General features: G+C 32.3%; 1 protein-coding gene across 2 annotated transcripts; it reads right to left on the bottom strand.

Moving 5' to 3' along the window:
- Window positions 1-8,635: 8,635 nt before the first annotated feature.
- LOC140052184 (uncharacterized) lies at window positions 8,636-17,544 on the bottom strand. Of its 2 annotated transcripts, XM_072097624.1 has the most exons (9): window positions 17,309-17,544; window positions 16,607-16,659; window positions 15,927-16,029; window positions 14,213-14,295; window positions 14,010-14,086; window positions 12,877-13,035; window positions 12,241-12,341; window positions 11,890-12,012; window positions 8,636-10,170 (listed from the first exon to the last, which is right to left on the bottom strand). In XM_072097624.1, exons 1-8 carry the CDS (start codon window positions 17,434-17,436, stop codon window positions 11,907-11,909), a joined length of 810 nt encoding a protein of 269 aa, XP_071953725.1. In that variant the 5' UTR covers window positions 17,437-17,544; the 3' UTR covers window positions 8,636-10,170; window positions 11,890-11,906. The 2 variants fall into 2 exon arrangements, with proteins under 2 accessions (XP_071953725.1, XP_071953726.1); XM_072097625.1 differs by lacking the exon at window positions 8,636-10,170 and having other exon boundaries at window positions 11,681-12,012; window positions 15,927-16,024.
- Between the last annotated feature and the right edge of the window lie 233 nt (window positions 17,545-17,777).

Raw genomic sequence — 17,777 nt, 5'->3', positions numbered from 1 at the left:
GCTAAGAAATCAAGGAATGTGCTTATAAAGGAATAACATCTACTCGCTGATTGGTCAGTTGAGGTATCGATAACTGTACGTAAGACGAAGACGTATAAAAATGAAGTATTTGATGTGAATCGATTGTATGCTGTAGCAGGAGATAATATACTATTAATTACAGATCAGACTGCTGTCACTGAACGCCGGGATACGCTAAAGGAATTTGTGTTCATTTTAACTTGAGTTTAAGAATGATTTGTAACACACTATGGGCTTCCAACATCGATTGAAACGTGAATTACGATCTTTATACAGATATCATCAAGTCATTTATCTATGCAGTGTCATTTTTATGTGAAATTAAAGATAATTAATGCACAATTATAAAAGTCAAAATACTAGGTTTTCCTAGTATTGGTCCCACAGGTTGTAAAACAGCGTATACTCTGTTTCAACATAAGATAATTTTATTTTTATAATATCAACGTGTAATACTATTTTATTTTAAAGAGAACGTCATTCTAACGTCAATCTACATTCGCATTCAGTTGGAACCGGATAGGTAATTTAAAAGGGTGTGTGCCAAATACACCAGTAGAAATTCACTATTCAAGGATAACAATTTAAAATTAAAACATTTTCTTCACGCTAATGTTCCGGTAAGTGTGTACATCCATGGAGAAAATAAAAGGAACCTCCTTGATATACCATCACATTATACACGCGCGCGTTACGCATCACCGTCATTATCATCATCGTCATCAATGATCATCTCAAATATGCACGATCATCAATAATATATTATTTAAACACTTTAGATAATTTAGTAATAAAAATAGAAGCACTGACTCGTCTTATTCAATTACTTGGATGTGAATTTTCAGTGTCTCTGCCCTTTGGGAATAAAAAGATCTTTGTATATCATTTAAAGAATAATTATAAAAACTAATTATCGCAATATATATATATATACTACTACTCTTGTTGCCAATTCAAGATCTTCATCTCATAATTCTTACTAAGTTCACAATAATTCCAACACATTATTTAAGATCGTTCTCAAACTGTCCATTATACTTTCAATTAATCAATGCTGTACATTGCCATTCTACTAGTGTTCTTAGTTCCTAATTACAAGTGTAATGCTTGTTATAATTAAATCAAATTGATGATGGAGAAACTAAATAACAACTTTCGGCTAAAGTTCTACCAGTAATAAAGTTCGCAAGTAAGTATATGCTCATGGATATCATTATATTGGCGCTCGTAAGAAGTATTTACATAATAAAAACATAATTTAAAAAAAAAACAAATAAAATATCATCGAAGCTTACCCGAGATTTGTTTGTTCTCAATTTTTTAAAAGAATTAAATTTTAGACATTATTATATTTCTGGTTCAAATCAAACATGAGGCCTAGCACTTTGAACCTTGTATGCCGTATATATTCTAATAAGGTTGATTTCAATGCATTATGGGAAGTGTTTGGGAGCTAACGTCACGACGCGTACATACAAACAACAAATCATCATGTATGTACGCGTCGTGACGTTTGCTCTTTCCCAGCATGCATCGCGTACGATATTTGCGATAAACATTATTCTTCAACTTATTTTTTTCACGAAAGTGAACGACGAGGTTTGTTTAATTGACATTAGCACGTTGCGTATAGATGACAAGTTTACAGCAATATCAGTGTCAATTTCAACAACGGTACATTAAAAAAAAAACAGAGATTGACTGAAATAGGCCTAAATATTGAGGATAGCTGCAGTAGTCTGTGCTGCTGCTAGACTTGGAAAACTAGAACGTTTCGTAACCAGATTACAGTGAACACATGCATTCTAGTTACATTTCACAGAAATAATTACAAGCAAGCTCTAGAATAGCGATAAATGTCACATTGTTTCATCCAAAGTTTCAATATACGTTACTGATCATTTATGATTTAGCAAACTGAAGCAGCAGGGTTTTAATGCAGGTAAAATAATGCAACTATATTAAATATTCAAAGAAAAAAAAACACTGTCTTCTTCGATAAATTCCCCACAAAGCTTTACCGTCGAGTTCGACAACCTACAAACATTATGTAAAACCGTTCAAATACAATAGAAGTTTATTTACATGTGAATGTTGTGTACGACCGCCTACTCATTCTGTTAAACACAAAAAGGAATAGGAGAAAGTTAACTTTCAATTACGATGGTTACGCATTATTCGTGGAATCGAGCATTCCAGAGTTCTGACTCGACTGGTTGCGCAATTTTCGCGTCACAAAAGTACGTAAAAGTAGAAAACTTCTTCGTTCTATGTGAACTAACTATGACGTCATTAGAAATTTACTTTATCTCTATTTCCATATTTCCAATATTATTGGCACTTCGATGAATAATCACGTACAAGTATATACTTGTAAATAAAACATTCGATTTTCTTCAATGAGTTTCGGAAATCACGAGCAGTTTAAAATGCATAGGAGGCCTAAAGCACATCTCACTCGTGCTTATTCCTTGTACTTTTAACTTTTCACATGTTTAAAATTTCTTTTTAAAGTGGTAATGAGAATTTGTATTTTTCATATTTTGTTTTTACTCGTTTTATTGTAATTTTTTTGTTGCAATAAAGAATTTGAATTGATGGGTTCATGTCAAAGGTCAGTATCTACAATCTATCTCATGCAAATTATGGTTACTAACAATTGTCTCAATGGCACAACTGTAATAGTACCTAAGGTGAACCACCAGCCAACCACGCTTATCGATACCAAGTACCCTTTTTTTGTGTAGACAAAGTTTTAGCCTACTATTCAATAAAGAATTTGAATTGATGGGTTCATGTCAAAGGTCAGTATCTACAATCCATCTCATGCAAATTATGGTTACTAACAATTGTCTCAATGGCACAACTGTAATAGTACCTAAGGTGAACCACCAGCCAACCACGCTTATCGATACCAAGTACCCTGCATCAATCAACTAATTTACATAATCCAGGTGGTAGGTTATCTATGCTCAATTCCTAAACCACGACAAATGTATGCAAATAAACAGAGGCAGCCACAACACAGAGGTTTCGCTATTAAATTCACAGTCTTCACGCATACGGTGAACTTAGTCTAACGAAATTGGCAATAAATGTTAAGCAATAAACATATTAACGCGTACAAGCATTACATGTCCAAGCTGTCCTGGTCTGAATGTCAATCACTCGTCCGGGTAATAATTTTTCTAACTGCCGTTTGATGACCACGTGATATCGTTAAAAGGTAAACTCCTTCAACAGATTCAACGAAATTCGTTTAAAACAAATTTTAAAAGAGATTGACTTTAAATTTTGTTTAAAGGGTTTTGCTGAAAGAAAAATTGTAAGCGTTTACTTTTGAATAATCATGACTTTGGGCGGATGAAGCGGTGTACTCTGAGTATATAATGTATTTGTAGGAGTAAATCATTCATGTGACGTGTTAAGTAGACCCCTCCTCACTACCTCTCTAGCATCCGTCTAAATTCCGAATCAATTATCTTGTTTAAATGTTGATACAATCACATCGCAACTAGGACCATGAATGGCGCGAACCAAAGTTCGTATAATGGACGCGGAAGAAAGAAGCGTGCAGTAAAACAAAATGAATATATTAATAAATTATGTGCAAATAAAACAATAATATTACTAAGATTCAAATCGAAATTCTATTGCACCATTCGTCCCGTGCTTTCAACAGGTCACTTTAATTCTTGCAAATATAATTTTCAATTGCGCACAACGCGATGGCGAAGACGATAATAAACAGAACGTTAACGCTAACAGACGTTTAACAATGTAGGATTGTGGGACTGTTCTGAACTGTGTAATTATTTTAATTAAATGAAGTTCATTCATATGTTGTCAAAGACAAGGAACTCCTCCATGATTGATTTAAGCAATAGCCTAACATGTACCCTTTGTATAAAGGATCGATATGGTATACAAAGGTCGTTTTAATCATGCTTAATCTGCAACTAAAATTAAGAAAATGATTTAAAAATTTGACAAATTCAAAGAAAAATTATTATTTAACGTTTCAGAATGACCCTCATACACTCAATAATCTTCATACTTTCTGTACCTTTAGTCATTGTGTGAAGCTATTCATTCTATACAAATAATAATGATGATACTATAATACTGTGTATTATCTTTTAAATATGTTATATACACTGCAAACCCCCGATCCTAGCTGTGTGCGATTAATTAGTGCAAAAACGCATTAAAAATGAAATTGAGTTGCAAAACATTTGAACAAATAAAGATAATATAAATATAATTATATTGCGATTTATAACCTTCAGTGACGTCATTTCTAATTCATTAAAAACTAATTGAAATACATAAAATCGAAATACATTGAAGACTTTGTAATAAAAATAGTCGACAATTCATGAATTAATATGAGTTAATATACAAGAATTATGGAAAAAATACGAAATAACCAAGTGTGAAAATAGCCGTATAGCAGTAACGGTATTTTTGACTTAAAATAACTACATAACTTGTAACCAACTTTATGGTATCATTTGTCACATGATTGTATACATAAAATAAACAAAGGTGACTCTAAAATTTGAACCAAAAAACCTTTAAAAAACAAAGGACCAGATAAATAAACTACTGTATTTACACTGAAATGTACACTTCCAATATCAATCAAATATTATGTAAATTAAATTTCCTACTGATAGTAATAATACAACTTTACGATTATTGAAATGCGGAGTCGAATTTCGATAGTTGTGCTAGAATGTGAAAATCATGCGCCGTGGTTTTTTTTCTATCGCCTTCATTACAAACACTGATTTAATATGTTATTTCCAACGTGATTCTCACAAACAGACAGAATTACATTTTGACTATTATAGGCTTCGGATTATTAGACATTCTTCAAATAGTTATGAATATGGATCGTAGATGAAATTAAAAAAAGATAAGATTGCAATGTTCTGTAATTCCTTCCATAATCAATAAGATGATGCATATTATTCATAAATTTACTTATTGAGTTCTATAGCCTACAACAGGTACTTTTCAGACCTACTGTTGAAGTAGCCTTTTAAAACTTTACTAAGGAGAAAAATAGAGAGATGTTTTTATAAATGTATTTGTATAACCGTCATGCGCAGTTAATGCATTTTTTAAAAGGATACCGTTGGTGCTATAATATAATAATAATAATAATAATAAAGGGCTTCCTGTACATGACTTACAAAACACAAAACATTTACCGAATTGATCATAGGCCTACGAGAAGAATGAAAGACACGTAAGATAGTTTGCATTGAGGGCGGCTTACCTTTTGTGATTTGATTTGAAAACTAGTCTTAATCAATTTCTGGCGTAACATTATGTGCCTAACGTGATTTCTGAATTGGTATCAACAGAGCTTTATTTGAATTATTCGGCATAGTGTTTCAATATGCATGTTCTAGAAACATTTCACGTTTTCTACTACCATGTTAACAAACACAGGTAATTGTAACACAGGTTTCACACAGGTGAATTAATTGAAGAGGCTTGGTTCCCACTAGGACGCAACGCAGACGTAAGCGCGCAAGGATCAATCACAGCGCGACTACTCATCCGAACCGTCACATGTGATTGGTCAAATTACTTGCGCTTACGTCATTGTATTGTGTCCTATAGTGGGAACCAAAGGGAAGTTATAGCGACTAGGCTATCTTCCTACTTGTGAACCAAAAAATCATGATAAGGTAAAACAAAACATTCGATAAAAAATAATAAAAACAAAACGCCAGCAAATAGGCCTATCTGATTGCAAAAACTAATGAAAACCAAAAAAGCAATTGTGTCGGTCTGCAACAAAAATCAATTGAAAAAGCATGAAAATAATTACAAGAGTGTTTTAAATGACAGTGTAAATCCCACGTGGCGCCCACTAACGACTGTACAAACCAGTTCATTTCGTTTAGTTGAATATTGTCTATTTTACTTAAATTCGCATTAATTTCAGACGGAAAATAAGTCTTAAAAGAAGTCATCTCCAGAAGCGGCGCGGTCTGACGATAAAGAAAAACATTAATGTTTGTTCTTGTTGTTAAAACATTTCTTTCGTCACATACGTTCATAAATCGGTATCATAATCTTGAATCGCGTCGTCTTGATGTTATTAATGTGTTCAAAAGATTAATTTGATAGTAACGTTTTTGAGACGCGGCGGCTGTCTGTCAGAACTAGTTCCACCAATCTCCCTCCTCCGCGCCACGATTGCCTTATGATACGTAGTTTGTTTATTTCATTTTAAAGCCATGGCAACGATGTGTCCATATTATTGTTGATGGAATGTAGGTTACAAGATATGTTTTGCAAAACGAGATTCAGTTTTAATAATAAATAATAATAAATAACAATAATAATTTATAAAGCGCACATATCCACTAGAAGTGCTCAAGGTGCTAACATTTGTACGACTTTTCGACTCAAAGTTCTTAAGAATTCTGATGAGGCATAATAACAATATTAAATTTAAATTGTAAACAAATCAAACAAAGAAAAAAGAGCATATACATTCACGAGGCATGCCTGTTGTTCGAAGTACAAGTGCCGCATAGTTTGGTATTGATATTGAGATCTTGAAACAAAGTCAATTCTGTGGCCAAAGTCCAGTTTGAATGGAGAAGAAAACTTACACCACCACACGAAGAGGATAGGCAAGGTAAGGTACCGTAATACTGCATTGCAACACACATTTTAACAAACTATTTCAGAATCATCTAACAAAAGCTATATTAACACTATTTTATGTTTAATCTATCCAACAGGTTTTACGTCAACGAGAAATAATCATCGCTTCGCAACAAGAAACCAATTTTGGCTTAAAATGTAATTGATTAAAAATGAGAAACAAAGTAGCTCAAATACATTATCAATGTTGCAATAAATTGAAGATCTATAAACCTTTCAATACTGAATTTCTAACCTTTCGTAACATCCAAACCAGGGCGCTATTTTATCACTTTAGAAACTAGTTAACCAATGCTTGATCTAAGGTCTATTTGGGTATCAATGGCTGCCCCCAGCGTATAAAGGTCCATTTACACGTACAAGAAGTTTAATTTATTCCCCAACAGATACTATTTAAACGCCTAGTAGTTACAGCATGTGTTATATCGCACACTCTTAGCCAATAGCACACACTTAACCTCTTTCTAATAATAATATATTTAAAAATAGACGTTTTTGTAGAAATGGATTTTGTAAGTTATTATAAAGGAGCATATAAACCAGGCTTTCATATACTGAGCAAATATTGGCATATGTAACTCGGTCATTTATCATTGTCGTGCCGGCGCATATAACATTTATATACAGAATATATAATTATATAATATAATAATAGGCCTATATAAATACTCTGAACAAACGAATATACTAAATGTAGTCCTATAAAGATGTCCCCTAACAAGGCCATATACATGGCTGCAGTCGCGTGCGCAAATTAGTGTTTACCGACAGACCGAACGACATAGTGAGCTAGCTGTAGAGTCGCGTTTGCACGCGACTAAAAACATGAACAATTGAGATTTCCAATTTAATAGTTATTCACTTTCGTAGAAAAAAAAGGGCGAAATGTTTTTGCTTTAAATTAGGTTTTTCAGGTAAATAATTTGTTTCGATCCAATTTTTGACTGAAGTGAATAATTAAGCCTTTTATGCGTCAGGTTTACTTAATGTTTGATGGAATTAGTTCAGGCATGGAGAAATAACTTATTTATTTCTGCATGGTTCAGGCTAGTGCCTACTTGCTTCCATGTTTAGTCTTAACAATTTGTTATTCTATATTTGTCAATAAAATTAAATAAATTTAAAGATATATTGTCCTCCTGAAGGAATATTTTTAGTATGACAACAAAAGAAAAAAAAAACACTTTAAATCATTTAAATTAAGTCACTATTCGTAAAAAAAATCACTCTTACCTCGTATATATCATAAATTTTCGGTGTATTTTCTTGCGAATTTTATGAATGTTCTTCACTTTATACGTCTATTTATACTTTTCATTGTATGTATCGATCCTGTTATTGGCGTTTACGCTGTTAGAAGGGAAATGTTTAAAAAAGTGGCATAAATTAAATATGCGAGGTTCAAGTAAATTATTGAGGAATTTCAATTCAGATTTGACGAGGAAGACTATTGTTTGTTTTACTGCTGGAAACTACCAGTATGTTCAGTTATGAATAAATAATATAATTCATAAGAAGTTAGTTTTATTACTTGGTAATTATGCAATACAGATCACTAAGAGACCATTTTAAAATCGTTTTTACTGCAGTTAATACCTTTGTTTACTGCAGTTATTATCTGTTCATTATGTAGCAAGATGTTTACAGTTGCAGTAACAAAATGCAGCTACTGCAGTAGACAAAATTTGATCTTTAATATTAAAATTGATATTTGTAAGCTCAATTTAGCATGAGGCCATGCTTAAATACATAAGCCAACACGTAAACACATTAAGTACATTACACAGCATTGTTCAATTTATTTGTAATCTTTTAATAAAAGTTAGTAATACAGCCTACATACACACAATTATACAGACATTAAATTCCTATTATATCGCAAATATTTGGCCTCGTTATGATTTCATGGTCTCATAACTTTTTAATTTTTTATAGCCGTCATGGCCTACAACAGTGTAAATATATTAGCAATATTAGTGTTATAAGTAGTATTGTTTATTAGGTATTTTGCATATTTTAAAATATTTTTTAGCCCACTGGCTGTAAAAAATCTCATTTATTTATAAAATACCATAAATGATGAAACAAGCCTTGCAGCGTTGATTTGTCTAGGATTCATTGTGACTCAGCTTAACGTGCATGTTGTAAACAAGTAAACTTTGAATGTTGGGAGTTATTAAGGCATGTATCTGGCTATAGAAAAGCACAAGCAACATTAAACAGAATTTGACCAATCACAAAGTGTTGTATTACTTGAACCATTGCCTGTGTTTCCATTAAGCTGCACATTTATTCCATCATTTAAGGTACAAACAGATTATTTTTATTAAAACGTAAAAGCAGAAATAATTGCCACATAATATTCTTAGTTGTTAAACGTCTTCATTGTAATTATTGTAAGAGTATAGAAATCAAAATATTGTAATTTATTGGATATTTTTTGATGTGTAAACTTTATAGCATCATTTCCTTCACATAGTCAAGTGAATAAGTGTATTCTTAAATAATTATTCTATTCTACAGTTAGTATAAATCTATCTACTAGAAAAAAAAGCTAATTTCTTACAAATCTTGACGATCGTAAATAATAATAATTGATTCATTCTGTATTAAGAAAAACAATTTATCTTTTAGACAGATAAAATGAACTGTATAATTAAGCTAGCAATGCTGCAGATTTTAATGCAGCACTTATTTGACTGAAGGATTGCCTATTTGTTGACATGCCTCAGTTAAGATGTATATGAGGGCCTTGGCAAGTATGTAATTGGCATATTCAATTGGTAACCTTTGATCTCAACAGACTTATATAATTGTTGTATTTGATTAGTAAACAATAATTAATTCAAGCTTGTAGTCAGGCCTGAAATACTCAATTAAAAAAAAAAACAAAAGAAACAATAAAATTAAATTCCCAAATTGAATATGCCAAATTTTTACTTTTTAAATAATAATGATACAATGAATATATACACACTTGCTGCGCTGCATGTTTGTCATATTCATATAAATTACAAAACATAAAATAAGATTTTCTAACACAATCATAATTGTTGAGATTCAAACTGATTAAAAACACCTTAATATAGGTGTGTTGATAATTCAAGGTAACACATTGCATGCTAAACCAACATGATGCATGAATACAGTAACCATTTTAAGTTTGATAGTGAATAAAGGGTTTGAATAAATTTACGAATAAAAATAACATTTTGTATAATGAAATACCTTAATAACACAGAAATTATTATGATTATCAGACACTAGTTTTTAAATAGGCAAATACTAGAGTTGATACTAAATAGAAAAGTATCTTTAATGAAATTAAAATAAAATTAAAATAATATTGTCATTAAAATTGAAATTTATAATAAAAGTATTATAATGTAGTAATTATAACGAGCTTCGAAGCTTAATATACTTACAGACAGAAGGCATTGAATACTATAGTATCTGAAAAAGATAGAAAAAAAAACACAGTAAGAGTTAATAACAGCATTGAATTGGCAGATAGAAACTACAATGTATAGTATGTCAATCTGGAATCCACTCAGAAATGCCAAAATGGTATTCTATATCCAGTATCTGTTGATGGGCGTGGTCTACACTATCAAACTGGTATTCTATATCCAGTATCTGTTGATGGGCGTGGTCTACACTATCAAACTGTATGACAAGAAAATGTGATGTACCTATATATGGATATGCTGATGTCATATCACTTCCATATTTATGCATATCCCTACCATATTTGGCCACATCATCACACTTTTTTTGTCAATCTAGTTTGATAGCTTAAGATATATTTTTAACCAAACTTTTGGATAATTTGATTTAATTTGTACATTTTCTTTTCTTAACCAATTGCTTAGATTGAATGTAAAAACAAAATGGGTAAAAACTTGTAGAATAAATCATTCAACTTAGAGAGAGAGTAAAGTAAATACTTAATAGACAACATTAAGTTGTTCTGCCTCAATTCACATTCTGCAGTGATGACTTCATTTCAAATGTCATTCAATATTTTATAAAGGTTAAGATTATATAAAGAGGATGAAGTCATTTAAAGTTACAAAGTGACAAATTGATGACATCGTCCTAGTTGTGTTTAAGTAGGACACTGCTCTATTTCAGTACTGGTACTGCTTGCTTTAAATCAATTAATAGCAATATTTCTATGTATAGCTAGTTATTGTGCAAATTCCATGTTTTTTTCTCTTTTTCAAATTTATGTCTGTGCGTGATTGAGTTGTATGTGTGGAGTGTTGTGTGTGTGGAGTGTTGTGTGTGTGGAGTGTTGAGTGTGTGGAGTGTTGTGTGTGTGTGTGTGGAGTGTTGTGTGTGTGTGTGGAGTGTTGTGTGTGTGTGTGGAGTGTTTTGTGTGTGTGTGGAGTGTTGCGTGTGTGGAGTGTTGTGTGTGTGGAGTGTTGAGTGTGTGGAGTGTTGTGTGTGTGTGTGTGGAGTGTTGTGTGTGTGTGTGGAGTGTTGTGTGTGTGTGTGGAGTGTTTTGTGTGTGTGTGGAGTGTTGTGTGTGTGGAGTGTTGTGTGTGTGGAGTGTTGAGTGTGTGGAGTGTTGAGTGTGTGGAGTGTTGTGTGTGTGGAGTGTTGTGTGTGTGTGTGTGGAGTGTTGTGTGTGTGTGTGGAGTGTTGTGTGTGTGTGTGGAGTGTTTTGTGTGTGTGTGGAGTGTTGCGTGTGTGGTGTGTTGTGTGTGTGGTGTGGAGTGTTGTGGTGTGTGTTGTGTAATAATGGTGTACTGTGTGTGTTCTAATAGACCATATGTATTTACCATAATAGTACATAGCTTTCGCAACACACGTTTTAATTGAAAAACTTGCTTGTAATTTCCTCTTATAATTTAATGAACAATATGGGATTTGAATTATTTGTATAATTTCATAACAAAACGAAAAACAGGTAATATGTATTTTTAAAATGATTTAAAAGAAATAAATGTGTATTAATTTGATACTTGTTTTATTCCAGTATTTGGAAATTGCTATTAATTTCAAATTTCATAGTTAAATCTATTATTTAAAAAAAACAAAATGGCTAGAGTATGGACTACTGTATGTTTAAAACAATTCACTGCAGTATAATTTGTATTGTTTTTTAATAGATTATTCATTTTATTCCGAATTGTTTACAATCCCTTGAACCTAGCCATGCTTTACCAAAACCTTTCTTGCTATCATGATTCGGCAAATTTCTTTATTTCTCTTTCATGTGATCTTGACCGACTTCTTGCCCGTTTCCTTTGTCCGTCGTGTCCAGCGGATTCACTGTTTTCAGACGATCTAATCAAGTATAAAATAAATAATCTTTTTAATTTATGTTTACTTTTCAGTAAGATAAATACATTATAGCCACCTTGTATTGTGGTAAGTCTATAAACCATACTTTCTCATTTTTGATTATTTGTCCAGCAATTGCAAAATCACCAGCCTAATGTCCGGGGCAATTAAAAAATCATGTCGGGCATTTAAAATTTTGGGATTCCTGTTCTATTCATTATAAGATCTTACTTGGCAGCAGAGCTATTTGGATCTTTTTTATCGTTTGTGTCTTCATCACTGTCTCCTAAATCATAAGCTGATACATCATTTTCATCTTCTTCTTCTTCTTCCTGAAACAAATAAGTTTAGTACCATCATGTTATTTGTTATACTTTCCAACATCATCATCTGATCATCTGGAGGACTAAACTTAAAGCCTTGGCTTAATGCGTCCTCCTCACACAATTGTATTTATTAATTTATGTTCTGTATTATATTGTATATTGTATTGTGTGAAACAATAAAACTTGAAATACTGTGGTGGATTTTTTTTATTCACCTAGCATTAAGTGAACAAGTTACACAAATCTGAATGTATCAAATTTGAAGTCTGCCATCTTATCACTATTAATAGATGACTTGTAGGTCACATTGTACGTTTGTAGGTTGTCTCATCGGAAGAAAATTATACATGTTTAAAGTTTTTCATGACAATCTAAAAACTATGCCCGACGCTATCTCAAGGCGTCTCGTTGGGATTTAACTCAGACAGCACCAACGAGTCAAGACGTTGCGTCGAGCCTCATCGTATGATGCTGTCTAAGTATAGGTAAGTCTACATTGTGATATACTATTATTACTATGTATACTGATTATTCTTCTTACATCTGATGTCAATTTGTACGCATCTGAATCACCATCCTCCTCATCATCCTCCTCATCTTCTTCATCTTCTTTTTCTTTTTTATTTGTTTCATTTTTTGTTTCACGTTCTTTACGTTCATCATCAAGCTTACCGCGGTATTTCTTCTTTTTTCTTCCAAACTGTAGAAAAAGAAAAGTTACTTAATCGATGTACTTACTTACACCAAAATAAGGATTTAAATGACCTCTGACATAAACAATAATTGCAACTACGATGGGCCAATTGTCTTTTTGTTCAGAAGGTGAATACATCAGTGTGCAATAGAGCATACTGTATTGTTCTTTGTTATACCTTTATGCAAATTAGCTATAAATAAACATTGCACAGGATGTTGTACGGGGCAGTCGACAATTGAGCTTCGTGCTGGGTGCAGCCAATACAACAAATAAATGGAAGCTTCGGCGACACCAAACAATTATTGTGTGATTCGTTTAATTCTGTGTTTGTCGACCAGTCAATTTAGTTTATTATAGTTGGGTAGTTGGGGCCTACGTTTGTTTTGAGACTTTTATTTTAATGATTTCTTCAAAACAATTTAAACTTAATTTTGTTAAATTATTTAGTATTCTACCATACAAATAAGACTATCTGATTGGAGTAGAGCCATACATGTTTAGTTACAACCATTCATCAGCCAGCCTGTGGAATTTTGTTTAAGACTATCTGATTGGAGTAGAGCCATACATGTTTAGTTACAACCATTCATCAGCCAGCCTGTGGCATTTTGTTTAAGACTATCTGATTGGAGTAGAGCCATACATGTTTAGTTACAACCATTCATCAGCCAGCCTGTGGAATTTTGTTTAAGACTATCTGATTGGAGTAGAGCCATACATGTTTAGTTACAACCATTCATCAGCCAGCCTGTGGCATTTTGTTTAAGACTATCTGATTGGAGTAGAGCCATACATGTTTAGTTACAACCATTCATCAGCCAGCCTGTGGCATTTTGTTTAAGACTATCTGATTGGAGTAGAGCCATACATGTTTAGTTACAACCATTCATCAGCCAGCCTGTGGCATTTTGTTTAAGACTTATGATTTCATGGCCATGATGACAAAGTTGATGACATGAATGTTGCAATGTTTTTACCTCATCAAACTCTCCATCAGAATCTTCCCTTTCATTGTACTGTACGTTTTCACGTTCATTAAATCCACCACCATAGCCTACAGACACAATGTTTAAAAAAACATGACATATACTATACTAAATTAAGATAACTGTTTTCAACATTTTGAGCTAAAAATTATACAAAAATGTCAGATATTCAATTCAATAAGTCAATTATTTACCTGTTCTAGACTCTACACATCCAACTTTTGGGGATTTACAAACATTACATTCAGACCGACGAGACCAGTTCACATTGCCACACCTGTACCAACCAATACAACAATGTTTTTTTTAAATTGTAAAAATAAAATGTATTATGTGTATTAAAACAACATATTTTTACCTCACAGGCTACAGTATTCCTCTATAGAGGGCAGTAGAATGAAAATGTACCCTGAGAATATCATCGTGACTGTTAGTGTGAACATGACTTATAGTCCTTGGTGTGAGTGTATGTTCATTTAAAAATGTAATATTATGACCCCTGCAACAAAAGTTGCATGCTGTGATTGCGTATTTATACTATATTCACGTTTTTGTTTTATGTGTGCTTCACGTGTAATACCAGTGTTGCATCACAATCACATTAAAGAAAGAAATAATTTGATATAAGTGGAAGATGGAAATGTGAAAGAACAACTATTGTATTGGATCCATAGATGAAAGATTAAACTATGATATGATATTCTATGATTATTGAGTATATTATAGGTTATCTATGTTATTGTTTTAATTATAGGTTGTTAGGCATAAATTCAAATGGTAGTGTAGTGTCATAACCTGTGTATAGAAGTGACATGCACACATAGTGGACATCGATGACATAATGGCAGCCATTATTATTATTATTTAATATGTAGTGCAAAAAAGAAATCCTAAAACCTGTAGTCAGAAAAAGGTTTTTAAGTGTAAACAGAGTATCCCAAAGGGTTAACATATTGAAGGCTTACTAAGTAGCCATTCAGTATCTGCAATTACAATTTATAAGTGAAGCGTAGGGAACTAAGAAACAAACCTATAAACAACATTATAGGGTTAGTTTATTAAACTGTATTTATGGACGTGTGGCGATATACTGAATTTTAATCAGTTATTAAGCAATTTCTTGCTTAAAATACATATTATAACATTCAGATTTCTTGGTATTAGGGATGACATTAGGGAATTAGAAGCACATTCTGTTATTTCAGCATCTGACTATCACATTAAACGTGTGCATTTAAATCCTGTTTCTGTTAAAATGATGTAGAGTTATTTTTTGTCATAATTCGTTGGCACATTTCAGCATTTGACAAAACAAAAATAAAGTATTTCATGATATTTTTAGAAACACTAAAAAGTAACCAATACTTTTGTATGGTACAGTTTGCTGTTGTGTTATGTTTGTTTATATTGTTCATATAAAATCCGGAATAAATTTAATTGAAAATATAAACCTACATATAGACAACCAAGTCTGGGTTTAAAATATAAACCAATTTATATTAATCCAACACTTTGTTACTAATGTCATAAAACATATGCACAGTACATAGAAAGTTAACACTTTGTTACTAATGTCATAAAACATATGCACAGTACATAGAAAGTTAACACTTTGTTACTAATGTCATAAAACATATGCACAGTACATAGAAAGTTAATATTTTAGACCAAAAAAATAAGTATGTAATGTATTAAAATTTAAAACGTTGAAAGTAAAGCTGTCTACACTATCAAACTTGTTTGACAAAAAAGTGTGATATACCCAAATTTGATAGTAATATGCCCAACAAATATGGTAGTGATATGACATCATCATGTCCATATATGGGCACATCACATAAAGTTTGATAGTTTAGACAAGGTTTAAAACTAGTTTATGAGTAAATAAATGAAAAGTGTTAAACTTGCATTTTACACTGCCAGTCATCAGCAGCAAACAACCCCTTGCTCTTCTCTGCCAGCTGTTTCCCAATCTCTATTCCTCCTGACTTTGTCTTCGCATGAGACTTCTCTGTAAATAGTCATTTACATTTCAGTTAAAGAGGCGAGTGTCTAAAAACTTATCATTTCAAGTGTTGAATTTTAAAAGGTTTATTTATTTCAACAATATTTTACAAGGGTGGTCAATCCAGCCGAAGCTGATCATTAGGGACCCTCACAAAATTACAATATGACGAGACATTCTAACAATAGAAATTAAATTAAATAGAATTCAATGAATTGACAATCAAATTTTGAAAAAAAAATTGAGTATTTACTATTTTATTTGTAATAAATATCTAATATTATCTAGATCCCTTGAAATTTAAATTTTCATGTAAATGTATAGTAATTTACAGATATTGTGTTCAATAAATTAAAATTTGATGTTTATGTTAGGAGTAAATTTTACTAAAACATTGTATTTTTTAGTACTACTAATCCAGTGTCAGAAAAGCATCCAAATAAACATTGTCAACGCCAGACTTTATATGTGAAGGGAAAAAAGAATCCCTTCCATGTTGCTTTAAATATGTAAATGTTAAAGATTCTGCAATATTCATGCTATACTTTGAGTAAAGTAAAAGAATGCTTTAAACAGGCTATACCTTGTCCACATTTATTGCATTGCCTTCGTCTAGCAAAATTGTTGTTACCACACCTACAAAAATAAGGAGGTAAATAAAGATACTGAAATGGAACAAGCTACAGTATACATTATTCTTTACATGGTTCAAACCAGGTTTTTGTTACTCTTATTCATACTTTAAAAAATTGCATCAAAATTGGTATGTGGCTGGTGGCTTTGATCCTAGGCCTACTCTTTCACATTAACATAATGCAGTAAGTCATGTTTTGTGATCAACAGAAGACAATGAAACTACTCCCAGTCAATCGCGATATTTATTTCTAAAATAAAATAATATTATTATGTTCAAATAATGCTTTAACAAACAATATTAACCCAATTATTTTGATCAAACAATGATTTGATAATGCCGATATTTAAATAGGTAGTTATATGTAACCCTCTAAAATAATAGAATTGACCAAAAAATACCAGGCCAAGTCACATACGAAAGAAAAAAACACCAACCAAAAAATAAAATAAGGGAGAAGGAAAAAAAACAACATTCATGGTTGATTGTCCAGGACTATTAGACCTATTCATAGCTAGGGGAATGGGTCTACTTTAGCCCCAGACCTATATATATTGAGCAGCCGAATGGATGAGCCGGTCTAGCCTAGCTAGGCTAGCCTGGCCTAGGCCGTACCACTCCACCCAGCACATGATCATCGAATCGTTTTACCCCGAGCAGATCCAGTCACCATCATGATGAGAGCTATGCCTTCCATGTCTTCCCCCGTCATGATGTCTTGATGATCTATAACTAGAACTTCCACTGTCATAATCTCGTCTGTCTCTTCTTCCTGACATTTTTGCCCGATTCTAATGGCCTAGTACTAGGCTAGTAGTAGTAGGCTTACCAATCTCTCAATTCCTTCTTTCCGCGCGATGCAATTTTTCGAGCGAAAAGGAAGAAACTCGAGCGGAAAAAAATTGGTGACGAACATGGGTTATTCCATTTCGAAGGTAGGTAGGTAACCACACTGCTGCTGCCACCCTGCATGCTGCTGACGCGTCACTTTATGTATGTTTTAAAATGTTTGTCGCCACCACTAGTTTTATGATAATAAACTTACTTGAAATAGAATGAACAAGAAATATTTCTTACAAAAAACGCTGCTCGCTTATTGAAAAATATTTTTTATTTCAAA

This window comes from Antedon mediterranea, chromosome 6, assembly GCF_964355755.1.
Source record: "Antedon mediterranea chromosome 6, ecAntMedi1.1, whole genome shotgun sequence".
NCBI lineage: Eukaryota > Metazoa > Echinodermata > Crinoidea > Comatulida > Antedonidae > Antedon > Antedon mediterranea.
This window is presented reverse-complemented; position numbering and strand designations above follow the sequence as displayed.

Bases quoted from the DNA above. Each gene is read 5' to 3' on its own strand.
- LOC140052184 (XM_072097624.1), bottom strand. From the start codon at position 17,436: ATGTCAGGAAGAAGAGACAGACGAGATTATGACAGTGGAAGTTCTAGT. The intron at 16,030-16,606 runs GTATAGCCTGTT...GACTATTTACAG, and splicing joins ATGCAATAAATGTGGACAAG to AGAAGTCTCATGCGAAGACA. The intron at 13,036-14,009 runs GTAAAAACATTG...CTTTTTCTACAG, and splicing joins CTGATGGAGAGTTTGATGAG to TTTGGAAGAAAAAAGAAGAA.